Source organism: Onthophagus taurus, chromosome 11 (assembly GCF_036711975.1).
Source record: "Onthophagus taurus isolate NC chromosome 11, IU_Otau_3.0, whole genome shotgun sequence".
NCBI lineage: Eukaryota > Metazoa > Arthropoda > Insecta > Coleoptera > Scarabaeidae > Onthophagus > Onthophagus taurus.
The window spans coordinates 27924959-27949698 of record NC_091976.1 but is presented as its reverse complement, the minus strand read 5'-3'; the positions used below and the strand labels follow the sequence as shown (position 1 = coordinate 27949698).

The window sequence follows — 24740 nt, the reverse complement described above, 5'->3', positions numbered from 1 at the left end:
GTTACATTTTTTAGTCATTAAGTCATGTTTATGGTGGTCATAGCAGTCATGTAACAAACGTGGCGTTTCTTCATGACGATACAAGATTGATTAGCGTTGGCGGAAAAGATACAAGCGTTTTACAATGGACGGTTTCATAAATATCTAAGAATTTGATTTTGTTTAGATGTTAATTAATCAAGTTCACGCTGATGCCTGATTTAGGATAGTTTTAAGTTACAATGACTAGCATATCTTTGATTAGGAATTAAAATGGATTAATCTCTTTATTTATTATCACGTCAATTCCTATTTTTTTTTGTAATTTCCTAGAATTAAGTGTTTACTGTTTATCAGCTGAATATAACATTTTTAATATTCGGTCTAGTCCACGTTCTAATATTTAAACGTTTCTATAGGATTCGATTCTTTTAGAAAGGTAAGAACACAATTTGCTACATAGTGTTACAAAAATGTTTTCAAAAATAACGTCTGTTGTGTGTCTAAACGTTTAACACAAATATATTTTTTTGTAATGTCTAATTCGTATTTCATACATGTGATAAAATAATAAAAACATTCCTATGCAAGAAAATTGTTTTTTGTTTATTCAAATATTTCCATCAAAATTAATAGTAACTTTCCTTTAAAAATATTTAAGATTAATTTGTACTTAAAAATTAATTTTGATTCACGAATTATTTTCTATTTCTACCTCTACTAAATATATTTAAATATTTCCCTCTCGTCATTTCCTTCGATTCCTCTAGTCCTAATTGATAAGCCATATCATGAAGTTCTTTTACTTTTGCTATAACAGCTGCTGTAGGAAGTGAAGCTAATTCTACAAAAAAAGAAACTTCTTTAGCTACACTCAGCAAAAAAAAGTCTGGGTACAACAAAGTTAGAATGCTTTAATCACAAAAAAAATAGTGATAATCTAATACAATAAACTTCAAGTCATATTTATTCTGTATGTTAATATGTTAATAATGACCTATCTTGATATTAAATAATGTTGAGATAATGTTCTCAGAATAGACAAGCTCAAACTATTGAAAATTATTTGGTGCCTCTCCATTTTTATCACAGAACATTGATGATAGCTATCACAAGTACAGAGGGCATACAGGGTGTTTCTTAATCACTAAAACGAGAGACAAAATGATGATTCATGTAAAAATCTACAAATAGATTAACATCTCTCATCGTTTTGTTAAAAAGATCACATATCAAAGTCGAAATCAGTACGGATTAAAATTTAAGAACGCTCTTTTTTAGCAAAAGAAATATTAAGAAACTTGGCAAACTTAAAAATCGACGGTTTTTTTTAAATCAATGAGAAATGACCCAAAAAACACGTTAAAAATAAAAAGAAAGTGTGGAAAAGTGACTAACACTAGATTAACTTCAGTTAAATTTGACATCAATTTTGACATATTTGTAATTTTCATTAAAAATCCTTTAAAATGAGTACAAACACGACATATTTATCTTCAATATTAATGAAGTTATGATCAACTTCCGGTTAAGAATGTCAACGTCAATTTTGACATATAATCGTCGTGAAAAATCCTTTAAAATGAGTCCAAACATGATACGTTTAATTCCAATATTACTCGAGATGTATTAACTTCCGGTTTGAAATGTCAATGTCATTTTGACATATATTTTAAAAAAATGTGTTAAAATTTGTTACAAAAACGAAAATATAATAAAAAAAAATCAAAAATGAAGGTTGGTATTAATATTTAATAATTAAATTGCTAACTTCATTGTTGCTAACTTCGGGTTTAATGTTTTTTATTCTAATTTTTTTGTTTTTTTTTGTTTGAAGATGACAAATATGTCAAAACTAAAAGTTGATAGTTCGAACTTTTTGGTTTTTTTGAGATAAATACATCAAGTTTGGACTCACTTTAAAGGTTATTTTATGAAGATTACGAATATAATAATAAAAAGAAAATACGGAAAAGTCACTAACACTAGATTAACTTCAGCTTTAAATTTCTATTATATGATAATTAACTTCAGGTTTAAAATGTCAACCTCAATTTTGACATATTTATAATTTTCATTAAAAATCCTTTAAAATGAGTACAAACACGACCTATTTATCTTCAATATTAATGAAGTTATGATCAATTTCCGGTTAAGAATGTCAACGTCAATTTTGAAATATTTGTAATAGTCGTGAAAAATCCTTTAAAATGAGTCCAAACATGATAAGTTTAATTCCAATATTACTCGAGGTATAAGCAACTTCCGGTTTAAAATGTCAATGTCATTTTGACATATACTTAATTTTTAAAAAATGTGTTAAAATTTGTCACAAAAACGAAAATATAATAAAAAAAAATCAAAAATTGAGGTTGGTATTAATATTTAAAAATTAAATTGCTATCTTCATTGTTGCGAACTTCAGGTTTAATGTTTTTATTCTAACTTTTTTGTTTTTTGAGATAAGTGCGTCATGTTTGGACTCATTTTGAAGGTTTTTTAATGAAGATGACAAATATGTCAAAATTGACGTTGACGTTTCAAACCGGAAGTGATTGTATTTCCATTAATATTAAAGTTAAATATGTCGAGTTTGGACTCATTTTAAAGGATTTTTTATGAAGTTGACAAATATGTTAAAATTAAAAGTTGAAAGTTCGCACTTTTTGGTTTTTTGAGATAAATGTGTCAAGATTGGACTCACTTTTAAGGTTATTTTATGAAGATTACGAATATAATAATAAAATTAAAGTTGACATTGACAAGTGTCAAACTAATTAGACTTAAATTCTATATAAAATAAAAGACAAACTTTTAATTTTATACTAACATCTAGAATACGACACTGGCCCGAAATTGTTGGTTCATATATTTTTGAAGTGTTTTGTTATTAAAAACGTTGCGCAGATTTTTGCATAGGCATTATTTGAAGTATTTTTAGTTTAGACTTTTTTTTATTAAGTAATGTTTATATTTATATATTGTTAACATACAAAATAATACGATATGAAAATTTTTTTTTCTCAGTTATAGCATTCTAAGTTCTTTGTACCCAAACTTCTGCTGCTGAGTGTTTTAATCTATCAGTCTTTTAGTTTAGAAGGAATCATTGAGGTAGAGAGGGATTAAGTTAGAGGAATCAGATAGAAACATAAAAAAATAATGGATGAGGAAATGGCACGACGGAAAATTAAACTCCTAAAACATATTTGTCGGTTTAAATTTCATATTTTAAAGATATTTAAGTATTTATGACCGTTTAAGGGTTAATACAAAGCCTGGTTGTAACTTTACTTTTAATAATCTAGATTAATTAAATTAATCCATTTTTTAACATTAAAAAATAATAAAATATTAAAAATGTTAAAAACGTGATTCAAAAAACAAACACAAAATACAAAAATTTATTCACTGTGATAAAAAAAATATAAGAATAAACGAAAACAGTACAAAAACATACATTTTTAATAAAATGTAACATTTTAGAAAAAGTGGGTGGAATTTTCTCTCATTCTTCCAACAAGACGCTTTTCAACTCAGATTTACTAAAAACGTCATGTTTCTGAACTTTGCTATCTAAATAATTCTATAAATTTTTAATGGAAGTCTTGGTAGAATCGCCAGTCGCTGCTAAGAGGTAGTTTACCCCATGCTATGAGGTAAATTGGTTTTTAAAATATTGAGATGATACTTTCATGAGTAAATAGAACAGTTTTCCAAAAATAAAAAACTTTATTTTCGTGCTGTTTCGCAAATATTAATATATTTTGATTCTTTTTACTGATTAACGGTATTCTTATCGCTTTTCTACCATGTAAATTAACAATATGGAGCATGTTTGATGAACTAGCTTTTTCTCTAGTTCATTCTCAGCAATAATAGCCAGCTTTGGTGCGCTAAGAAATTTAATTTTTCTTATTAAATCCAGTAAAAATTTTATTATGAGCGTTCTTTGGCTTCTTTGTCACCCAATTGTAGATACTGAAACGCTTTATTATATATCATGAACCATAGAATGGCTTCATTAAGCATTAATTTTCTCATTTCAATAGTTTATAGGCCTCTTTGTTTAGACATTTCGAATAAAAAGCTAGATTTCCGCGCGAATAATACAAAAAAGTCAATTAGGGAATTCCCCTTGTCTACTGTCAAAGCTTCTATATGAAATTGTTTATAACTTTTACTTATGGCTGCCTTAAGTTAGCGCTTAATTGGTTATTGTCTGAGTTTGGCTAGTTTTTGTACTGTTTTTGTTTATTTTTTTATTAGTGAATAAATTTTTGTATTTATTTTTGAATATGCAATTAATAAATTACTGAAAATCAATTTATTTTTCTTCCTAGCTGTTTTAGTTTGAATATTTTTTCTTAAGAAAGTATTATTACTCTACTATCCAAGTTTGGCTTAGAGCCACTGTAATTATTTAGAACATAATAGTTATTTAAAAGATAAATAACAATGTTTGAACTGTTAAAATGAATTTGATTTATTGATTTTCTCAAAATTAATTGTGACATGTCACATAAAATGGTTTAAAATGTCAAAATGACACTTCTAACCTAAAAAAGGAATGTCAAAGTAAAATTGGTCTAACCTAGAACAAAAATGTGATGATTATTGTTATTTATTTTCTAAATAAATTTATGGAATAAATTAATATTTAATTAATTTGACTAAAATAAACTTATTCAACACATATACGAAACAAAAAGATAAAAGAAATAACTTACGATGTAGATAATTTTCATCCTCTGAAGTGAACTCCTTTGAATATGGAAGCTTACCATTGTTATTGTTTGGTGGTGTAAGTAAATTCATAAATTCTGACATCCCTGGAACTATTTAAAAGACAAAAATATAACTGAATAAATAACCCCATTTATTACTTACTTTTCTCTGGCCACAACTCGGGGGACGATCTATCCATATTTTCCATGCTCATTAAGCTCGTCTCTAACTCAAAAGCAGAATCGTCTGCAAGAATAAATCGATTTTCAACATTTGACAGCACACAAATGTAACCTTCGTTATATTTAATTCGAAAATACTAAAGCGATAAAAATATTACCCAGAAAAAAAGTAACGGTTACAAAACTATGTGATACAAAGAATTTAATGTAATAAAAATAATCTTGTAAAAACGAAAATGAAAAGAAGAAATTCAAAATTTTTTGTTTACCTTGTTGAACAGTCCCGGGTTTCTCGGACGCCATCGTAACATGTATACCAACCGTCGGTGACGACGAGAACGACAACATAAAAATAACGTTAAATCAAAATTCCCCCAGATCTAACCTGTGCGTGTTGTTAACGTGACGTTCCGTCAATAAAAATGACTAATTAGGGCATTAATTGTTCGTTAAAGCGCGACCAAAAGTGCCGCATGTGCACCACAAATTAACCCGCGTCTTATTATCAACATTTACCGATACTAGTTTTTTACCGAATTACGACGGTAAGTAAATTTTTATTCTATTGAATAGAAATCGTTTTAGCATCATGTAATATGTAACATGTCACAATGTTGTGGTTTCCGCCTTAAAAAACGCAATTTTAAAACAAATTAATGTAAAAAAATGTATAAATTAAAAAGTTTGGTTAATTATACTTAATTAAATGAAATAGAATCGTTAGTTTTATGAGAAATTAAAAATAGAAAGGTTTGTATATTTTGCTAAAGAGTTTAAAAGCATGTTAATTACGGATATTATTGTTAATTATATGGAAGTATTGTTAAATTAGATAAAAATTATAAATATTTATATAATATGATAATAGATGTCACTAATAATAGTATTTTTGATTTTTTTTTTTTTAGGTTATGAAAAATCTAAAAACACCTTTTTATTATTGATTCCTTAAAATTACTAAAAATATATCATTAATTTGTTTTGAGAACATTAAAAAGAGCGTCAGCTGTATTTTTAAATTAAATTTATAGCCCGAATTATTAATATCTTGACAATTTAATGATTTATACACAAAGGTACAATTCCGAGACAGGCGATACATTTACAGTATGCAAAATCCGTATTTGAACACCAATTTACAAATATTGTTGATGATTTATTTCACTAAGAAGTGTAAAAGTAAAAGTGGATGTCTTGGTTATACAGTTAAGAGATACACAGTAAGGAGGCAACAAAAACGTCCTTAATTGGACCACAACGCGGTTGTGGACTACAAAAAAGCCATCTAAAACAAGTAAACAACAGTTGGGAGGCCTCAAAGGTAATCTGGCGCTGGAAAGAACTTTTTAGGTCGCAAAATAAAATCAAAGAGGTTTTATGCCTCAGCAAAGGGGATCTAAAGTTTCCTGTCCGGCCATGCGACCCTAAAATACCACCTCTTAATAGTATCAGAACATTAGATACTGTTTGAAGAAAGCGAGAAAAGACTAAAGATTGTTGTGCTAGAAGATTACTTGCAAATTGCAGAAGGATAGATATCACTGGTAGAAATCTTGATGGAAGACCAGATCTTCCTCATAGAAAACTAGGCTCTGCTGGCTAAAATGCTTAAATACTTCAGACGAAATTTTTCTTATAGAAGACTAGACTCTGCTGGCAGAAAGCCATGCGCCCCTAAAATACCACCTCTTCCACATTGCACAAGCTGAGGATCAAACTTGTTGACTTTGCAACGACGAGTCAGAAACTTCTGAACATATACTGTGTAATTGGGTTGCCAGAGGCCGCCTAAGACACAACATTTTCGGTAAAGCTCTTTTGACACCTACCACCATGAAGGAACAAGACTTGGAGCAATACTAAGGTTCATTAAGGACGTACATTTGCCCTAAACTGACAGAAAGATAGATACCACTGGCAGATTAATACTTTACCTTCTGGTAGAAGCTAAAGTATTAATAGAAGACTACATTTTTCTTATAGAAGACTAGACTCTGTCGACAAAAGACTAATATTGGTTGGAAATTACCATTTACTGCTTGTAAAATGCTAAATAGTTCTGGTGGAAGACGATATATTAGCAAAGGAAGACTCCACCTGGCTTATAGAACATGAACACAGTTTATAGAAGTCTAGATATCACTGGCAACAAACTAAATGGTGTTAGCAAATAAGCAGATACAGCTAACAGAACATTAGATACTATTTGAAGAAAGTGAGAAAAAGACTAGAGATTGTTGTGCTAGAAGATTACATACACATTGCAGAAGGATAGATATCAATTAATGGAAGACCAGATCTTCCTTATAAAAGACTAGGCTCTGCTGGCAGAAGACTAAATATTGCTGGAAGAAAACTAAATATTGCTTTGAAATCATTTACTGCTTGTAAAATGCTTAAATACTTCAGAGGGAAGACGATATATTACGATATTTTTCTTATAGAAGACTATACTCTGCTGGCAGAAGGCCATGCGCCCCTAAAATACCACCTCTTCCACATTGGACAAGCTGAGGATCAAACTTGTTGACTTTGCAACGACGAGTCAGAAACTTCTGAACATATACTATGTAATTGCGTTGCCAGAATCCACCTAAGAGACAAAATTTTTGGTAAAGCTCTTTTGACACTTGCCAACATAAAGGAACAAGACTTGGAGCAATACTAAGGTTCATTAAGGACGTACATTTGCCCTAAACTGACAGAAGGATAGATACTACTGGCAGATTTCTACCAGAAGCTAAAGTATTAATGGAAGACTATATTTTTCTTATAGAAGACTAGACTCTGTCGATAGAAGACTAATATTGCTTGGAAATTACCATTTACTGCTTGTAAAATGCTAAATAGTTTTGGCAGAAGACGATATATTAGCGAAGGAAGACTCCACCTTGCTTATAGAACATTAACACAGTTTATAGAAGTCTAGATATCACTGGCAACAAACTAAATGGTGTTTGAACATTAGATACTATTTGAAGAAAGTGAGAAAAAGACTAGAGATTGTTATACTAGAAAATTACATACAAATTGCAGAAGGATAGATATCACTGGCAGAAATCTTGATATTTGATAAAAGACAAACTGTTAATGGAGATCTTCCTTATACATGACTAGGCTTTACTGGCAGAAGACTAAATATTGCTGGAAGAAAACTAAATATTGCTGGGAAATCATTTACTGCTTGTAAAATGCTTCAATACGATATTTTTCTTATAAAAGACTAGACTTTGCTGGCAGAAGACCTAAAACTATTAATGGAAGACTAGATCTTTTTTATAGACGAATAGAGCCTGTTGGCAAAAGACCTAATACACTTTGGTGTGCGAGGGGCCTAAGAATTTGGCGAGAGAAAAACAAACCTATATTCATATCCAAATAATCTGACACTTTCGTTCAAGGGTGGTGGAAGTTTGGTGATGATATGGGGACGTTTTTCAGCGGCAGGAGTCTGACATCTTCATTTTATTGATGAAATATTTACTGCGAAGAGATGCATAAACATTATGAAAAAAAATGAGCAATGTGCAAAAAAGTTGGGATGTTTACGAGATTTTATCTTTCAACAGGGTCATGATTCGGAGCATACCGCGCTTGATTCTAGACTTTGAATCGTGTAAAACTGTTCAGAGCACCTCAAAACACCATCATAAAGCCCAAATCTTAATCCTATTGTCAATATTCAAGAATTACACTAGGAAAATTCGAGATGTTGTCGGCCGCCTAGAAACATTCGGGTTTAGCCGCACATCTCTCAGTATGGTTAAACCCGAATGATTCTAGTTCTAGGTCTTGTGTTAGTTCTAGTGATAGTGTAAAACCAGAATTAACACTAGACCGAGAATTAGAAACATTCGGATATAACCACACGTCTTTCAAGACGGCTAAATCCGAATGATTCTAGTTCTAGTGTTAGTTCTTGTGATAGTGCTAGTGTAATAGTAGAACTAACACTAGAACTAGAAACGTTCGGTTTTTTTTTAAACTCTTTGCTGTCAACTGTGATCAAAATGTCCTTTAACGTTCGGTTGTCGAACTTGGTTGATTGAAATAAATCAACGAAAATAGTTGAAATTTCTACTACCATTCTTGAGTAATTCGTGATTTGCTAATATTTCAGAAAGTGTTCAAATACGGATTTTGCATACTGTATCTCACGGAATTATCTAAAATTATTACAAACATTTTCAACCAACAAAAACACTGAAATCTGGCAGCTAAAATCTGCGTTGTAGCCAAATAGATTGGGTTTAAAATGTTTTAAGAGATTTAAAGCTGTATTAAAATATTTCAAAATCAAATAAATACACTTATCTAATCTTTGTAGCTAAATAAAATTAATTAACAAAATAGATATCCTAAAAGAAAATAATATTCATTGATTTCAAAATAAAATATTTTTAAAATTTTTTCAAATCTTTTTTTGTTTTTAGATAATAATAATTCTTTAAGATGGGCCAAACCTTATCAGAACCAGTAACAGCAAAAGATACGGCATGTTGCCAAAATACAAGCTTTCGAGTAGGTTCAAGTTGTATGCAAGGTTGGCGAGTAAACATGGAAGATTCCCATTCGCACATTTTATCACTTCCAGATGATCCAGGAACGGCATTTTTCGCCGTTTACGATGGACACGGAGGTGCGAAAGTCGCCGATTATGCGGGTAAACATCTCCACAAATACTTAACGAAACAAACCCTTTACAAAGAAGGCAAAATTGAGGATGCTTTAAAACAAGCCTTTCTGGAAATCGACGAAGATATGCGCGAGGATGAAGCTTTGAAAAGGGAACAAGCCGGAACGACAGCCGTTTGCGTGGTTATTAAAGATAACAAGTTGTTTTGTGCGAATGTCGGCGACTCAAGGGCGGTTGCAAGCATTAAAGGGATTGCGGAACCGCTTTCAACAGATCATAAACCTTGTAATGTTATTGAATATAATAGAATTACAGCCGCTGGTGGTTGGGTTGATTGTAATCGTGTTAACGGAAATTTGGCGTTATCTAGGGCACTTGGCGATTTTGTTTTTAAAAGGAACCAAAAAAAATCACCTGAAGAACAAATTGTTATAGGTAAAAACATTTATTGAGATAAAAATAAATCGAAATTAATACAAATAAATTTTTAGCAAATCCTGACGTGGAAATTCGAGAAATAAATGAAGATTGGGAATTTATAGTGTTAGCTTGTGATGGTATTTGGGACGTAATGACCAATTATGAAGTTGTTGGATATATTCGAGAAAATTTAGCGTTGGGGATTGAGCCAGAAGAAATTTGCGAAAGTTTGATGATGCGTTGTTTAGCACCTGATTGTCAAATGGCTGGTTTAGGATGCGATAATATGACGGTTGTGATAGTTTGTATGTTACATGGTAAACCATACGAAGAATTAAGCGCAAAATGTGCTATAGAAGCGCCCGAAAATTTAAGCGAAATGGAATTTGAGAAAAAATATACCATCGAACCAAACGACGAAGATCAAGAAAACGAAGAGCTTGTTAACCAACAACCACTTTGATTTGATGTTTTTAAAAATGGAATGAAATTTGTTTGAAAAGGATTTTTTATTGTTGTGGGTAAAAGTATCTGTAAATAATATTTGTAAATAATGGTATATAATGTATATGTATACGGTTTATTTTTGAGTTTTTGACAGTTACTTTCAAAAAGTGTAAAAGCTGGTTATTTTTTTTGTTGATTTTGTTTATCTCTAGTTTTTTTTTTCTTGTTTTTGTTGCATTTGTTGTTTTTGACACTTAACAACCTAGAAATTGCTAAAAGGAATTGTACAAAATTGTTGTGTTTGTTGGTGTTTTAATGAAAAGAAATAAATAGATTTTAGTAGTATAATGGACAAATAATAAAGACAAAAAAATCCTAGTCAATGTACTAAGAAAAAAATTATAGACATTTTAAAATGTTTGTTAAAAACGATGTTTCTGCGAATGTTGTTTACATTCCCAGGAATTTTTTTTAGCATTCAAATTAATATAAAAAACTTAATTATAAAAGAAACTTTCACCGCATCACCACACACCTCCACCCGCCACTTTTGGTCTACTTTCATTATTATTGATAACAAAGTGTAGGGAAAACTCCAGTAGTTAAAAAAAAAGTGAAAATGCGGCTACTTTCCCCTTTGAAAGTAGTTTGAAAAATATACAACAATAATATACATATATTTTTATACACATTTTAAGAATGAACCTACATGTATGTTTTGTGATAATAGAATTATAGACTAAAAAAATATATATAAATAAATAAAATAATCTTTCTCGTTTATTGGACTAAGAATCATACCAAAATAATTGTTATCGTTTTTTTTTCACCTGTTTCATTTATTACTTTTTAGGGACTTCCTTTTGATAGTAAATATAGTGACTTATTTTTTCGTTTTTAAGTACTATACTTGTAATTATTATTAGGTACAGTACATAACTTGAGAAGGGAGTAAATAAAATATAAAAAATTTTAAGTAGTTGATTATTTATACAATAAGGTATTGTTTTGTTCTGAATTTACGCTATTAAATAAAACATTAAATACAATTTTAATTTGATTTTAATCAATTTTCATTTACTATTCTACGTCATCCCAATTTCACTTGAATCATAAGGGTTTAACACCAGTGGATGGAAATTTTTAATATTCTGGTACAAAATTATTTTTTGAATTTGAGTCACAAATAGTTGTAAACCCAACAACTTTGGATGAGGGTCGAAAGAAAGGTATTATTTCCTATGTAACAACCAAGTGCTGAATAACAAGTAAAACTAGAACTAACACTAGACCTAGAAACTTTCTAGGTCTAATGTTAGTTCTAGTTTTGCACCAGCACTATTATTAGAACTAAAACAAGACCTAGAACTGGAATCATTTGGGTTAGCCGCCTTGAGAGACGCATGATTAAACCTGAATGTTTCTAGGTCTAGTATTAATTCTAGTTTTAATTGTTTTTTAGCGCTAAGCTGTTGCATATTTTGATTGAACTAAAAGTAGAACTAACACTAAAAGCATTCGGGTTTAGCCGCGCGTCTCTCAAGACGGCTAAACCCGAATGTTTCTAGTTTTAGGTAAAGTGTTAGTTTTAGTACTAACTAACTAATAGAACTAATACTAAACCTAGAAACACTTGGGTTTAGCCGTCTTAAAAGACGAACGGCTAAATCCAAATGTTTCTAGTTCTAAGTTTAGTGCTAGTTCTAGTGATAATGTTAGGGAGCGCTAAGTAGATAGATAGATTCTTTATTGTGTTATTAAGAAAGACTTCTCTTACACTCGTCGCCTGATACAGTCAGAATATCCAGTTCAGTGAATTTGGTTCTGCAGCATTTAGAAGAGCGTAAACCAGTCATGACTCTCAAGCATCTCCTTTGCATTCGAAAAGCCTGGGCAGCGTAACCCCAACATAAAATGGCGTAGGGCACTTGTGGGTAGAAGCATCCTTAATAAGTGACAAAGTGTCAAGTGATACTATATTTATCAGATTTCTAATTGCAAAAACTTATTTAACTTCCTGACCAAGCTCAGTACATGAGCCTCGCAAGTTAGCTTGGAATTAAGTTTTACTCCCAGATATTTAACACGCTGAGTGAGATTTGGAGGAATTTCTCGTAAAGCAAACGTTAATGACTCAGTCTTGGACGCGTTCACCGCAAGATTATTACATTCAAACCAAGATAGAAGTCTTTGGGTACAGCCTGATACAGAGTATTGAAATTAGGGCGGGTATTTATAGCTTGCATAAAGTACAACCTCCGAGCTCTGTGGCAGACAGCTAGGCATGTAATTAATAAATATCAAAACCAGCAATTCACCTAGTATGGATCCTTGTGGGACTCCGTATTTAATTGTAATTTTATCAGAAGTCTGGTTTTTCAAAGAAACATACTGACGTTCGCTAAAATGGTGAGCTTTTAATTTTAGCAACAATAACTCGTGGTCAACGCGGTCGAATCAAAAAATGATATCTCAGTTAACAGGTTGTTTTCAAAACCATTTCGTATGCATTGAGTTAAGGAGTGTATTGCTAAAGTGGTGGAAATGCCTCGACGAAAACCAAACTGAGAACATGTGATTTTCCAAATAGTGTTGTTGAAAAAGTGGTTTGCAGCTTGCAGTACTATTTTCACCTGCTAAAAGCCGTAATTCGCCGGAGAATTCCCTCAAATCAGTATTCCATACGACGCCCTACTATGAAAGTTGGCAAAGTAGGTTGCTCTGGTAGCCTCATATCCAGCTATAGCCCGTATGCGCCTGACCGTAAATATTGCTACAGCAAGGCATCTTTGAAGATATTCAATATGAGAGTTCCAGCTTAGGTTTGACATAACATATATTCCCAGGTATTTAATAGGTTCTTGCTCCCGTCAATCAATTTTAGTTGTTAATAGTAGTTTTTGCGTCTTTTCGACATTAAGTTTCAAACTCTTGGCCCAAAACCATTCCGCAGCTTCGGCTATAACAACTTCTGACTTATTTTCAAGTTCAACTCTATGAACTCTATAATATTATTTTTCTATTGTTAAGATAACTACGAATCATTTGATTTGGTAGACCTCTTATACCATAATGTACCAGTTTATTCAACAGAATTTCATGTTGGACGCAATCAAAAGCCTTTGATAAGTCACAACATAATAATTGAACATCCTCCTTCTCGTCAAAACGCACGTGCCATAGCATCAACCAAGCTAGTTAGAGCTGAAGTGGTAGACTTTTGTCCCTGGTAATCGTGCTGAGGTTCATTAAATAATTTGTTATTTTCCATATACTCAATAAATCTACTTTTTAATAGAGATTCGAATATTTTTGAAAAAACAGGAAGTATAGAAATAGGTCTATAGTAAACAGGGACCACTTTGGCCACTTTAAGTTCATCAAGAAATATGCCGTTTGTAAAGCAACAATACACCATATTGGTAATGGGTATAACTAACACGTCAATAACATTCTTAACAAGGTAGATTACATCGTATATGTCAGTGGTTTTCTTATTTGGTAGAGAAAGGACCGTCTGGAGAATCTCATGCTCAGTAGTAGGCTTTAAGAAGGAGGACTGTCGATTTCCGAAAAAGTAATTACTGTTGTTTTCTTGCTTCACTTTTAGCTCTTTGTTTATAAAGTGCCATATAGCCTTTTGTTTATTAGTCGCAGTATTGATAACTTCGACAACATGTTTTTGTTTTTCAGTCATGACCGCCGAACTATATTCTCTTCTAGTATTATTGTAAAGATCATTCACTTGAGTGTTCTTCGTTACTCTATTGATAGTATATAACAATAATCCAAATGTTTCTTAATTTCTTCAAGTTGTGGGGATAATCGTAAGAAAGTAGTACCCCCATGCGATTTTATTACTGTTTTCTCAGGAAAAGCCAAGATAAAACATTCCATAAAGTGGTCATGAATAAACGAGTATTGCCGGTGTAGAAGCAGCAATGCCATTTCACACCAATGTACGCCCTCAAAAAGTAGTCGGAATTTGTAAATATTAGTTGCATTTATTTTTCTTATAGTAATATATTGTTTTTTTCTTAGTTTCAGATACATCCAGCAGAGTGAATATTTGGGCCAAATGGTCTGATAGATGCGGTCGAGTTGTTTCTGTATTATAATCCATTATGAGAGAATTAATAAAAAATTGATCAATACATCTACTTGTTAATTCCGTAATTCTAGTAGGTTCTGTGAAAACATAAATTAAATCAAGCGAAAGCATATCTGTACATATTGCATATTTTCCAGAATTGTCAGAAATAAAATCACTATATGGTGTTGTCCATAACTGGTAATAATGTATGTTAGGACATCATAGAGTACCTTACGAAATTCGTTTAACCTCCCCTGGGACTGACCATAGACCGAAATAACTATCAGATTTACTTCAATAAGGAGAATACCAGCAACTTCTATCAGTTTGTCTACAGAAAAATGCTTAATGTTTAATTCCCTAAACTTTGTATTGGATTTTAGGCATATCATGACTCCTCCATACCCAGCATTATTATGTCTGCAATAGACCATACCCAGATTATAGTTAGGAAACTTCAGACGTACCATTTAATGACAAATTCAAATATTTTACCAATTATGGGAATGATCGAAATAACTCAGTCACTTCGCTATTCTTGCCCTTCTTAAAAATGGCGTCAACATATTTTTGCGGTCTTTAAACAATTAGGGAATATGTTCGATTGCAGACATATTTCGCCCCTTATTAAAAGCGTGTGTATATGTTGGCTAGGAAAAATCCGGGTATATCTGAGCTTATGATACAAATGAATTAAAGTTACAATTCATTCCATTAAATTTTTCTTTATTTTCGTTCATTATTTAATGAGATTTAGCATTTTTATTTGATAAAATGTATATCAGGTAAATGAAAGTATTTTATAAGTAAAATACTTAAGTGCTATTGGAATAAAGTATATTTACGTTTTTATTTTTAAATACACACAGAAATATATCTACTTAAAAACTATGCAGTATCCTAATAAAAAATGGTGCAAAACTCAAAGAAACGTAAAAACGTGAGCAATGTTCAATAACGTAAAAATTATTGCTTTCCGAAAAATTCCAAGCGCAAAAAAGTATAAAAGTTATTCTTCTCGATATGGTTTTTCTTAAAAACTACGGTGAAACGAAAACGTGTTTAAAAAAAAAAAACGAATAAAAATTTCTCTAAAAGGGTTATTTATGGGGCATCATTATTTTTCTTTTATTTTAGTAGTTCGATAAACCTGAGGATACGTTATTCTTTTTATTAACAATTTCTTTTTTACCTTAATTCCAAGTAGATTTCTGATTTTTAATTTTTACGCGATTAATCTTATAAATATTTACAAGAACTCAACATCGTTTTCTTTTCAAATGAAAATAAATTGCGAGGGCTTCATTCTTTATCGTCTTTTCATCATCTTTTTTTAATACAAATATTCCATTTTTTTGTTCTACTCTACTTTTTATTTTTGTATAAAACATAACTCCTTCTGGTTAAAATATTTATTGTTATGTGGTTATGTGCAATTAATTAGTTTCCGTTTTTTTAACTTTTTTTACACGTAAGAATTGTCTTTTTACAATTCTTTCATAATTAATTAATTAATAATATTTACACTATAAACAACGTTTTCTTTTACTTTCACTAAACAATAAAAAATAATGCTAAAAACTAAATTATTTAAAAGTCTTCAAAATAAGAAGTTTCATCAAAATTAATCTAATTCTTTTTAACAAATAATGACGATACGCAATAAATAACGAATTGGCTTGATTTATGTAGTAAAGAAAAATAATATAACGCTAACTTACCTAAATAAGTCATGAATGAAGAAAAAGAGGAAAAAATGACTTTTTTAACAAAGGGCTCATCATTTATTCGCGGACGCCATTATTTTGTTGTTTTTAAATTCTTTTTTGACGTTTTGAGAACTGGGCGACAAACAAATTACGTCGTTATTTGCGTTATTCTCGTTATTTGTTTCTTCCACTTCCGGTTTTTCTTCTGACGCTACAGTTTCGTCCACTATAGGGCCATGTTCTTTCTCATAATCTTTTAAAACGCTATCTAAATTATAACGTTTACGATAATTGACGAAAAACGAACGAACATGATGTTCCGTTTTATTTCCTAAAACTTCCGCGATACTTTTAAAATCTTTACCATACTTTCGGACTCCTAAAAATACCTTTTATTATAAAAAAATGCTTATTAAATAAATTAAAAAACACACCTTGAACAGCTAATAATAATTCTTCATTAGTCCATCTTGCATTAACACGGGACGTATTTTCATTCCCAGGACGAAGATCTTCGATGGAATCGGAATGTTTTCTTTTCAAGGAGCTGATTGCTTGTTTATTTTGCTGGATCTGAAACAATAGAGAAAAAGTTTAATATTTTTTTAGAGGAAATTTTTAATTAAAATGTAACCCAACCTGTAAATGATTAAAAAAGAAAAAAATTATTAATTTATAAACTAAAAACTTATCTTGTATCTTATTTTTACTAATTATTAATTAAAACCAATTTCTGGAGACGATTTCTACACACAACTAATCTAGAAAAACAAAATTAGGAAAAACACACTAAACTAAAAACTCAAATAACTTAAAAAACAAGCACTAAATACAACAAACACAAACTTATTATAACCAAAACATAAACTTATTTTTAAAGAAAAGACATTCACATTCGAGAATTTCGAAAAGGAAAAGAAATATGGTGCTTTAAAAAAATCAAAAATAAAATTAGGGAGGGCGGACACAGAATAAATCATTTTTGTAACGTTTTTCTGAGGGATTTCGTAAAAAGTATAACACATTTTTTTAAGATAGATATAGACAGCGTGTGAGAGGCGATTTTTTTATTGTTGAGAAGAGAATGTTTTATGACGAGAGTACTCACTTGTCGTTGAAGGGCGTCGCGTTCCCGGTCCATCGCCTTAAGCATTAGGACACCCGCGCCTCCGGTAGCCATCGCAGCCAGGTCGTCGTGATTGATGTACATGCCCCGGGGCGGCTTACGCTTATGGCGCCCGACCAGCGGGGCCCCGCGTTTGCCTCCCGTTGGACCCGACGTGGGCCTCAACAGTCCCGTCCGTCTACATTTACAAATTTTAGATAGAATCACTCAAAAAAAATTTTATCTATTCTTTATTTTTTTCTTTATAATTTTTCCAACTAATTTTAACTAACAAATCGGGACTTTTTTTACATTTTTACAAGAAAACATTCATAAAACGTACACACTGCAAAAAAAATTATAATAATTGAAAATATCTAAAAAGCTATAATTTTTTATTAACTTTCATCATCTATTATTCTTAATTCTTAAATTTTTTTGTTTGTGTGTTTATTTTTGTGGGACATACCTCCAATGCAGATAACAGGAATTACAAAGGGGCCCCTTCGGTGTCACCTGAGTGACCGTACAGATGACTCCGCAGTTAGAACACGTGCCACCCTCTCCCTGCGCACACATACCAACGTCAGTTACACCGGGTCGTAACCGACGAAAAAATACGGTTAAAACGAAAATTAAAACGAACAACGCTAAAAACGAAGGTATAATAGTTTTTGTTTAGAGTGTTCTTTATGTATTATGTTACGACATTTCTTTTTATAAGTTACGAAACAATAAAACGACATTACGTGTTAAACAAAAAACGGATTTTTTTAGTGTTAAATGGGATCTGAAAAAGATTATGAAATGATTTGCTCAAAAAAGCAAAAGTAACCTTTTTTGATTTTACGGAATTGTTTTGAGGAAATGGGGAGAACACGAAAAAAAAAGTGCTACAAACATGAAAAATAAAGAACAACATAAATTTAATCTACGTCTAAACATTCTAATAAATAATTTAATTGTACTTAAAAGTTAATTAATTATTTAAATAAAATTATTATAAACTTCAACTTCCAGAAAACAGGATTTCAAATATTCTAATGAAAATGTAAAAGTCCTCAGCGATTTTTGCAGAAAAAAAGTTGATTATCAATTATACCTAAAGAAATTTCCTACAAAAAAAAATTTATTATAATAAAATTCAGAAAAATCATGCATCATAACATATGTTATGTCGAATTGAACATGTTCTTGGAAATATCATCAGAAGAAAAATAAATAATCTTAGGGAATGAAGAAACATAGATTGAATTGATGTTTGAGGAGGATCAATATCACAATTCAATCTAAGAACTTAGAACGACTCGTTTTGAGCGAAACTTAATATTGCGTGTTCTCTTAGTTATAATATCAAATAGAAGAATTTGTTTCAAAACTAAATTTAACATAAAACTCAAGTAAAACATAAACATATTAATAAAACTCACTTTATGTATTCACATTGCCATTTTGCTTTGTTTGGTTATTTATACTGAATTCTCAAATCTACAATACTGGGTGTTTCTGTAAGTCGTGGCATAATTTTAATCACAAATACTAGAGTCAAAATGATCACAATTTGTGTAAAAATTTTTGGTCTAAACCCATAAATGGGCCTTCAAAGTTAAGAAATTTTTAAACATTTTCAATATGGTTTGTCTTAGAAAGATGAAATTTGTCCAAATTGTGCAATGTTATCATGAGAAATCGTTTAAGATCACTTATATAACCTCAGAATCAATATACAGGTGTTCATGAAGGTTATTTCCTAAAACTTTTTGATTATGTCGTAAACTCCTTAATTTTCCAACTGATTTTCAAAGCCTATTTCATTTTAAAATGATTTTCACTCTTTTTCGCACCGTTTTAGAGTTATTCGCAAAAAGATACAACCTCAATTTGAAATGTTTTCATTAATCGTAAGTACCTATGAAAACAAATTGTAAGTAAAGCAGTTAGTCACTAATAGGTGTTTAAAATTGCAAATAATTAGATTTAGTGAGCAAACTGACATGCTTTTAAGGTTGGGAGTGTGTTTAGGCAGTGCTAATGCAGCGGCGAGATGATATTACAAAAAATTTGACAACCTGATAAAAAAACATTTCTAAAAGTATGCAAACACGGGTAATCAGAGGTCAGTTTGTACACCCAAACTAGAAGAAAACATTTTGGATTTTGTGGTAGATCGTAGTACTACTAGTACTGTTGATAAATAAGTAATCAAGACATTTCGGAATACTCAAAAGTACGGTTTGGCGTATCCCATACGAATAGCAATTGTATCCATCATCTTGTACTTAACAGCACAAAAATTAAATATTGCTGATCATCCGTTTCGAGAACAGTATGGCAAAACTGTACTATGATGAAAAAATGTACTACTAATACTGCGTTTTTAGAAAAAAATCTTACTGATTACCATTAATTTGAAAAATATTCATAATTGGACTAAAAAAAATCCAAATTTTACGCTACGTTGGACAATAATTTGACAGATTGCTTTACTAATGATTTATTGATTTGTTTTCATGGGCGCCTATGAGTATCTCAAAAACGAGGTTGTCTTTATCTTTTTGTGAATAACTCTGAAACGATGCGTCTAAAAATGAAAATTTAAGGGTTTACGACATAATACAAAAGTGATCTTAAACGATTCGATCTTAAATTTTTTATACGAATCGTCATCATTTAGTATTTGTGATTAAAATTATGCCACGACCTACAGAAACACTCTGTATATTATAGCTGATGAATATTGTTTTGCTGTTCCTTTTTTACAGTTGTTTTGAAAATTTCTAAGCTGCAAACTTGATAACCAATTTTTTGTTTCTGCAAATAGACCCTGTAAAATATTTAGCAAAACTGGAATCTTACATTTTTATCAGAACTTCAAAATGAAGCGGTATTCCAAAATCTATCCTAACTGGATTTAATGAAAAATTGTGATCAAAAATGTTATAATTGAATCCGCAGGTTTATTAAGGATTTATATGATCTGCATTGAGTATTATTAAAGTTATATTAAAACTTTAAAATTCCTAATAGAGATAATTCCATTCTTTGAGGTTCATTGGCAAACTCAAAGACATTCAAGGAAGCCTTAATGTACCTTTGTAAGGTATAATTATGAATTAATATAACTAACAATTTGAAATGAATTATAAATTGAATCTGTATATCTGGAAAAATAAGGGATCAATTCCTCTCCAAGTTTTTAAGAGGACTCCTGGGTGGAAGTAATATCCCAATATCATATTGAAAAGTTCTTACAGAGTATGTTATCATTTTTCTAATTTTCCACTTAAATATAGCTAACTTCCATCTTTATGTTAATTAAAAAAAATCAATTCAATCAAGTTATCAAAATATGAAATGTTTGTATCATGTTGGATGTGAAAACCTTTATTTCAAGTGACTAAGCTTTAATAGCGTAAATAAGCTCTTTTATAATAATTTAACATTCCACTGCTGAGTAATCTAATTCTAATGAGTTGTATAATATACAGGGTGATTCAAAAAACCGCTGACACTTCTAGAGTAGATAATACATGAAAAATTAAGATGAATAGTCTTAATAGATATCCTTAACAATATATAGCGAGTCTTTAAAATTAAACATTATCTGCTATATAAAGCCCTTTTTTTAAAAATATTGTCTACACCATTGCTAATTTTGTCAAACGGGCAGTATTTTCGTGTAAAGTGATCAATTATCTATCAATTGGTATCTTACAAAACTTTGATCAAAGCAATAGTTTTTAAGAAAAACACATTTCGTCGGCTTAGTAAGAAAATCACGTACCCCCAACTTTTTCCAAAAATAAGATTTTGATGTAATTATGCAACAAATTATTAAATCTACAAATTCCGAAAACCGCGTATATTGAAATACACGTTTCCGCTCAAATGCACTTAACTAGGACTGTCAATGTAAAAAAAATCAGTGTTTTCTGTCTCTTGTAAAATTTTCCGAAACGGAGTTACGTGGTTTTTTTACTAAGCCGACGATTTGTAGAAAATTTGTTAATCCAATCAAAAACTGTTGCTTTAATCAAAGTTTTGTAAGAGACCAATTGATAGATAAATGATCACTTTACACGAAAATACTGCCCGTTTGACAAAATTAGCAATGGCGTAGACAATATTTAAAAAAAATGACTTTTTTTTGCAGATTATGTTTAATTTTAAAGAAACTTTGACGCGCTATATCTCATTAAGGAGGCATGTATATTAAGACTTTTACTTGTATTTACTTTAGAATGAGTTATATAACAATGATTTCAATTATAACATTTTTCCTATAATTTAATGAATACAAAGAAATAATTCCATTTTGCAAGTTGAAATTTAGCCAAATAGATCTGAAGTATTTTTAATTATTTTTACTTCTCAAAATAATAAATATGTAAGTGTTTTGGTGATTTAAAAACGATAAACCCGTATTTTTTTCGATAAAGTGCTTTGTTTTTCTTTTTGTTTCAATAAATATCTGTTTATTAGACGACTACCTGGGCGGATTCGTCTGCCGTCTGGTTGCCGCGTGAAGGCGAGCCGCTCTTTCGCCTAATACCCCGGTGTATAGTCCACTTCTGGAATACAATTACACCTTATATAGGACTGAACGATACGTAGTTAACAGTACCTTTCCATTATTTTTTTCACAATGAATCTTTTCAAAACTTTTTATATCATAAAAAGAAATGAAATACAAAAATTTTTATTAAGGTACCATAACTAAGCACGTATTTCCGGACTATAAAAAAATAATTAAAAGAAACACATGTTATCATGCGCTAACGATTATACAAATAAATACTTGGCGTGTTTGTGTTTGAAACTGTTTTACACTCCAATCAATAAAAAAAAACAATACCATGCTGTTAAACCATCAACAACCTTCGATACTTAATTAATACTTCTAAAGACTAAAATCTAACTAAAATGATTCTTTCTTTTATTACGGAGACGTGATTAAAACCTACCTTTTCGTCGTGATCTGATTCTTCGTTTGATCCACCTTCCGAACCCGCTTCAGAACCAGGAGCTCCATCTTCTCTGGGTTGTTGTAATTTGCGCGCTTGTTTATCCATTAAACTCGTACGAGATCTCGTCTTTTTCCAACTGTAGTAGTATTTTACCAAACTTGCAATACTTTTATCTGGTAACTGAGAAAATATTATAAAATAAAAATTATGCGACTTCAAGATATTTTTTGATAAAATATTTGATAATTCTCACCATTTGTCTTATTCTATGAAAACTCTTCCCATGAAATTGAAATGCTTGTTCAAATAAAACTTTATCTTCAACAGACCACTCATCAGGAAATGGTGTAAAATTGGCCAAATCAAGTACTGCCCTGTCGAGATCGTGTTTATGCCAAAAAAGCATTCCAAGTGCTTGTTCTCCATTGTATCCATATTTGTCTTTAGCCAAAACGATGTAATCTTCCACTGGAACAAAAATGGAATTCATTAATAACAGTTTTTAAACAAGTAGAGGTATAAATAACAATATTATTAAGGTGAAGTGTAAAAACAATCAATACTTAATAAATTTAATACTCTATTAAGTACTTAAAACGAATTCTGATTATACCAGATCTTCATTAATACTTGTAGCTAAGTTCTTATCTTTATTACAAAGAAAATCTTTTAAAAAGCTAACTTAGTTTTGTACTACTTTAGGTATTCTAACCATTTTTGTGAATAATGATTGAATTTATTTTCAATGAATGATGATTCTCTTGAGGGTATAATTGTGTCAGTAATGATACCGTCCATTAAACTGAGATGGCTGAATGTTTACCAGGAAATTGATCATACAGTTCTTAAAACTTATTATAAACAAATGTTGTGGTTTGTTTGATGATGATGTTCTGGCAGGAAGTGATGATAACCTAATTTTAACTGATGTACAACCTGGAAATAATTTTTTTGATTTCAAAGAAGATGAAAATTTAAGTAGATAAGTACATGGAAGATGGAAGAACTAATAAAAAAATGCTCCATGATTATAAGTTAATTAAACAAGTATTTATAAAATACATACTGCAGTTGAATGGATGTTCAATTTTGCAACTTTGCTTAATTCATCAAGAAGACATGCTATAGATGAGAATCTTTTTGAGCAGTTGATTCTTTTAAAAGCAAACTTAACTTAAATTAAAAGTCGTTTTCAAAGTTACAAGATTCTACTTTGTTTATTATATTTTATATTTTTTAAATAATCTTAATACATACCTCATAAGTTTCAATTTTGTGTTTTTGTACCAAAAGGATCTGATTTTTAAGCATAATTTATGTATAACAGTTCAAACAGTTATTAATTGCTAACTAGAAACCTTTAAAATAAGCTTTATATAATAAAAAGTTATTTATTTTGCATTTATTTATTTATTATTGTAGACCTTTTTATGCATTTTTGCAGTTATAGTTAAAAAAGTAGTTACATATTTAACTATGAACTACTTGGTAGTTAGTGATCTAAGTACCATATTTTAAAAGGTTTAAGTACTTGGTAGTTAAACTACTTTTTAGTCAAAGTAGTTATTCTCCACTACTCTTTTCAAGTAATTTGCCCAGCTCTGATTTTGTTATCTATTTTGGATTTTCAACTGGATAATAAAGTTTTCTCTCTTTAGCCTCTTGAATATAAAGCAAATGTTGAGAATAAATTTAATTTGAGACCATTTTGCTTTGACTAAAAAGAAAAACATGGCTACTTAAAATTAATCGCAACTGGTAAAACATTTTATTTCATTATTTTAAAAGCAATTTATGAGTTCCAATTTCTCCTGCAATAAATATATACTTTATTTATTAAGTATATTTGTTAAAATGGACGAAACCTTCAATGTAGATAGGTTCGTACTCATTAAAATAGTAAAAAGGATATAACTTACATTTAGTTTCTGGGATATCCGTAGTTGGGGACCACACCAATAATGCTCTATCTGCGAGGGTTTCTGGTTTCCGTAAAGCTTCTGGTTGTAAATCGGGGCACACCGCTTGGTAGTCTCTCCCCACGCGTATTTTATCTGCAGGTACTATAAACGATATATTAAACAAATAAAAAAAAATGTCGAAATTGGATAAGTTTGGTAGGGGAATCTTATGATGAAAGGTTTTGAAGGTTTTGAAAAAAATAAATTAAATAAAATAGGGTTAGTTCGGCCGGAAACGGGACTTACCTGAAGTTTCCTCGTCGCTTGTAGAATCCGCTTGGACGTTCCCGTTTGGACTCGGACCCCGACTTCTACGGCCGTTCCGCGCATTTTCGTTGTTCTTCTCCGCCAACACCATCGCTAAAGCGCCCCAATATTTCCAAAAAAATCCAATCAAATATCTTCGCGCGACCAAAAACTGACCACAAAATGATCTGTTCACTTCAAACTACTGCATTCGCGTTTCTCGTATCGGGGCACCGTAGTTTCTCATTTAATTACAAAAACTGCCGC

General features: G+C 30.6%; 4 protein-coding genes across 10 annotated transcripts in view; 2 read left to right on the top strand and 2 right to left on the bottom strand.

Annotated features, from left to right (window-relative positions):
- LOC111423696 (echinoderm microtubule-associated protein-like 2) overlaps nucleotides 1-574 on the top strand; it is a 56746-nt gene extending 56172 nt beyond the window's left edge. For all 3 annotated transcript variants that reach the window (XM_071199872.1, XM_071199870.1, XM_071199871.1), the window contains one exon: nucleotides 15-574. In XM_071199872.1, the coding sequence (XP_071055973.1) occupies nucleotides 15-140 (126 nt within the window). In that variant the 3' untranslated portion in view covers nucleotides 141-574. The remainder of the gene's footprint in view (nucleotides 1-14) is intronic.
- LOC111423707 (DREAM core complex component lin-52) lies at nucleotides 565-5254 on the bottom strand. Its single transcript, XM_023057008.2, has 4 exons — nucleotides 5159-5254; nucleotides 4870-4953; nucleotides 4710-4817; nucleotides 565-823 (listed from the first exon to the last, which is right to left on the bottom strand). Exons 1-4 carry the CDS (start codon nucleotides 5235-5237, stop codon nucleotides 678-680), a joined length of 417 nt encoding a protein of 138 aa, XP_022912776.1. The 5' UTR covers nucleotides 5238-5254; the 3' UTR covers nucleotides 565-677.
- An 8-nt stretch (nucleotides 5255-5262) lies between these two features.
- LOC111423703 (probable protein phosphatase 2C T23F11.1) lies at nucleotides 5263-11447 on the top strand. The gene is made up of 3 exons (XM_023057001.2): nucleotides 5263-5434; nucleotides 9323-9960; nucleotides 10017-11447. Exons 2-3 carry the CDS (start codon nucleotides 9342-9344, stop codon nucleotides 10406-10408), a joined length of 1011 nt encoding a protein of 336 aa, XP_022912769.1. The 5' UTR covers nucleotides 5263-5434; nucleotides 9323-9341; the 3' UTR covers nucleotides 10409-11447.
- A 3858-nt stretch (nucleotides 11448-15305) lies between these two features.
- On the bottom strand, nucleotides 15306-24733 carry LOC111423699 (REST corepressor). 5 transcript variants are annotated; one of them, XM_023056996.2, is made up of 9 exons: nucleotides 24474-24733; nucleotides 24186-24320; nucleotides 22520-22734; nucleotides 22264-22446; nucleotides 21787-21870; nucleotides 17769-17866; nucleotides 17303-17498; nucleotides 16629-16767; nucleotides 15306-16573 (listed from the first exon to the last, which is right to left on the bottom strand). In XM_023056996.2, exons 1-9 carry the CDS (start codon nucleotides 24583-24585, stop codon nucleotides 16266-16268), a joined length of 1470 nt encoding a protein of 489 aa, XP_022912764.1. In that variant the 5' UTR covers nucleotides 24586-24733; the 3' UTR covers nucleotides 15306-16265. The 5 variants fall into 5 exon arrangements, with proteins under 5 accessions (XP_022912764.1, XP_022912762.1, XP_022912763.1 ...); XM_023056994.2 differs by having other exon boundaries at nucleotides 24186-24329; nucleotides 24474-24713; XM_023056995.2 differs by having other exon boundaries at nucleotides 21790-21870; nucleotides 24186-24329; nucleotides 24474-24713.
- Nucleotides 24734-24740: the final 7 nt, after the last annotated feature.

Coding starts and splice junctions, on each gene's coding strand:
- LOC111423703 (XM_023057001.2), top strand. CDS start 9,342: ATGGGCCAAACCTTATCAGAACCAGTAACAGCAAAAGATACGGCATGT. Junction 9,961..10,016: donor TGAAGAACAAATTGTTATAG/GTAAAAACATTT, acceptor ATAAATTTTTAG/CAAATCCTGACGTGGAAATT.
- LOC111423699 (XM_023056994.2), bottom strand. CDS start 24,585: ATGGTGTTGGCGGAGAAGAACAACGAAAATGCGCGGAACGGCCGTAGA. Junction 22,735..24,185: donor GGATATCCCAGAAACTAAAT/GTAAGTTATATC, acceptor TTTTTGTTCCAG/TGGAAGATTACATCGTTTTG. Junction 17,499..17,768: donor TCCTGTTATCTGCATTGGAG/GTATGTCCCACA, acceptor TTGTAAATGTAG/ACGGACGGGACTGTTGAGGC.
- LOC111423707 (XM_023057008.2), bottom strand. CDS start 5,237: ATGTTGTCGTTCTCGTCGTCACCGACGGTTGGTATACATGTTACGATG. Junction 4,818..4,869: donor CGAGTTGTGGCCAGAGAAAA/GTAAGTAATAAA, acceptor TCTTTTAAATAG/TTCCAGGGATGTCAGAATTT. Junction 824..4,709: donor GGATGAAAATTATCTACATC/GTAAGTTATTTC, acceptor CTTTTTTTGTAG/AATTAGCTTCACTTCCTACA.